The 2,058-nt window shown below is 38.9% G+C and overlaps 1 protein-coding gene across 1 annotated transcript; it reads right to left on the reverse strand.

The window, feature by feature from the left end:
- Positions 1–257: 257 nt before the first annotated feature.
- On the reverse strand, positions 258–1,529 carry LOC131623817 (uncharacterized). The gene is made up of 2 exons (XM_058894826.1): positions 1,334–1,529; positions 258–1,219 (listed from the first exon to the last, which is right to left on the reverse strand). The coding sequence occupies exons 1-2, from the start codon at positions 1,527–1,529 to the stop codon at positions 258–260; spliced, it is 1,158 nt and encodes a 385-aa protein (XP_058750809.1).
- Between the last annotated feature and the right edge of the window lie 529 nt (positions 1,530–2,058).

A 2,058-nucleotide genomic window follows, 5' to 3' on the forward strand; every position in this document is an offset into this window, starting at 1 on the left:
AACCACATATAAATTCTATTCCAAACCGCCTTTGTGACATGGCATTGGTAGAAAAGATGATCCAAAGATTCCGGATGGTTTGAACAAAAAGGACAATCTATGGAAGTACGATTAGACACACCTCTATTGACAAGTTGAACTTTTAGCGGTAGTCTATTGATGAGGAATCTCCAAGAAAAAATCTTGATCTTTGCCGGAATGTTTGTCTTCCAAATGACATCCAACAACTTGATAGTGGGTGTTGGCCAAGCTAGATCCTATGCATTAGACACCAAGTGCGAAACACTAGACACCGTGAAATCTCCATTTGAGGTTAGGTTCCAATGGAAATCGTCCGTTGCCAATATGTCCTGCACAATCCCTTGAAGAATCGATTTCAAGTCCCTAAAATCTTCGCCAATAACCGTGCCCGTTGCGGATAAGATGGTGGAAGGAGCGGTCGGAACCGAAGAATTCAAAACATCCACACCAAAGATGGATTCCAAGTTCCACGTAATGTCACCATGGTTAAAATTAAGGAGATCACTCACCATGCATAATTTGTTGGTTGTACGATCAAACAAATGCGGAAAAGAAACACAGAGCGGTTGATCATCCAACCAACAACTATGCCAAAAAAGAATATTATTACCTTTCTTGAACTCACATTTAACCCAATCGGTGAACCCTTCACCCAAATCATCCTCTTTGAAATCATCAAGAACAATGTCTCTCCACCATCGAGAATCATCCCGATTTAAAAGATCCTTGCTAGAAGCTAACACTTTTATTTTCGGGATATGATATCTCAAAAGTAAAAATCTACTCCATATTGCCTTATCCTCCTTTAAAATTCTCCACTTCCATTTAAGAAGAAGAGATTTGTTCATTTCTCCCACATCTCTAATACCTAACCCTCCTTTTCCTTTGGGCTTGCAAACATTCTCCCACTTAACCCAATGGATGCATCTTGATTTCACATTCCCACACCATAAAAAATTGCTAAGAAGACTTCTTATCGCTTGAATAATTTTACTCGGAGCTTTATAAAAAGAAAGAGTAAAAATAGGGATAGCATTAAGAACGGATCCAATAAGAGTCACCCTCCCGCCAATGGATATGTTTCTTCCCTTCCACTTAGTGAGTCTTGATTTTATGTTGTCAATCACCTCTTGCCACACTTTTTCCTTATACGCACCTTCACCCACCCAAATACCAAGGAATTTAAACGGGAAGCAACCTTTTTTGCAAGCAAGGAAAATTGTCGCCGATTTGATAAACCAATCTCCGATGTGAGTTCCATAGAAGTTACTTTTATGGAAGTTGATCTTCAATCCGGAAACCAATTCAAAACCTCTCAACAACACTTTTAAACTCCAAAGATTATCACAAGTAGGTTCTCCTAGAATGATGGTATCGTCTGCAAATTGGAGAATATCCACAAAGTCGTTTACTCCATACTTGATAGGTTTAAAGTCTCCCACCTCCACCGAATTCTTAGTTAGAGCGGTTAAAACTTCCATAGCAAGAACAGACAAGAAAGGTGACATGGGATCACCTTGACGTAATCCTCTTTAAACCTTGAAATCTTTTGTTGCACTTCCATTCACCAACACGGACATGTAATTGGTAAAAATGCTAGACTCCATCCATTTCATCCATCTTTTACCAAATCCCATTTTCACCAAAATCCACCTTAGATAATTCCAAGAAATTGAGTCATAAGCCTGTTCGAAATCCACTTAAAGTAATAAGCACCCCTTCTTCTTCCTTTTTGCCCAATCAAGAATTTCGTTAACCATTAGAAACCCATCCATCATGCTTCTTCCGGGAACAAAAGTGGTTTGATTGGAAGAGACCAACTTATCCAATACACCTCTCATCCTATCCGCTAACATCTTTGCAATGATCTTATAAATACTCCCCACTAAACAAATGGGCCGATATTCAAACAAGTCATGCGGATTCTTCTTTTAAGGAATAAGAGCAAGGAAAGAGGAAGTAATGGATTTAACAAGAGTACCTTTATGATAGAAGTCATTGCAACACTTCATGACGTCTTCTTTAATGAGAGACCAA

The sequence above is a fragment of the Vicia villosa genome, unplaced genomic scaffold (assembly GCF_029867415.1).
Source record: "Vicia villosa cultivar HV-30 ecotype Madison, WI unplaced genomic scaffold, Vvil1.0 ctg.000081F_1_1, whole genome shotgun sequence".
In the NCBI taxonomy this organism is placed as follows: domain Eukaryota; kingdom Viridiplantae; phylum Streptophyta; class Magnoliopsida; order Fabales; family Fabaceae; genus Vicia; species Vicia villosa.

Bases quoted from the DNA above. Each gene is read 5' to 3' on its own strand.
- LOC131623817 (XM_058894826.1), bottom strand. From the start codon at position 1,529: ATGTCACCTTTCTTGTCTGTTCTTGCTATGGAAGTTTTAACCGCTCTA. The intron at 1,220-1,333 runs GTTTTGAATTGG...CTTGCAAAAAAG, and splicing joins TTTAAAAGTGTTGTTGAGAG to GTTGCTTCCCGTTTAAATTC.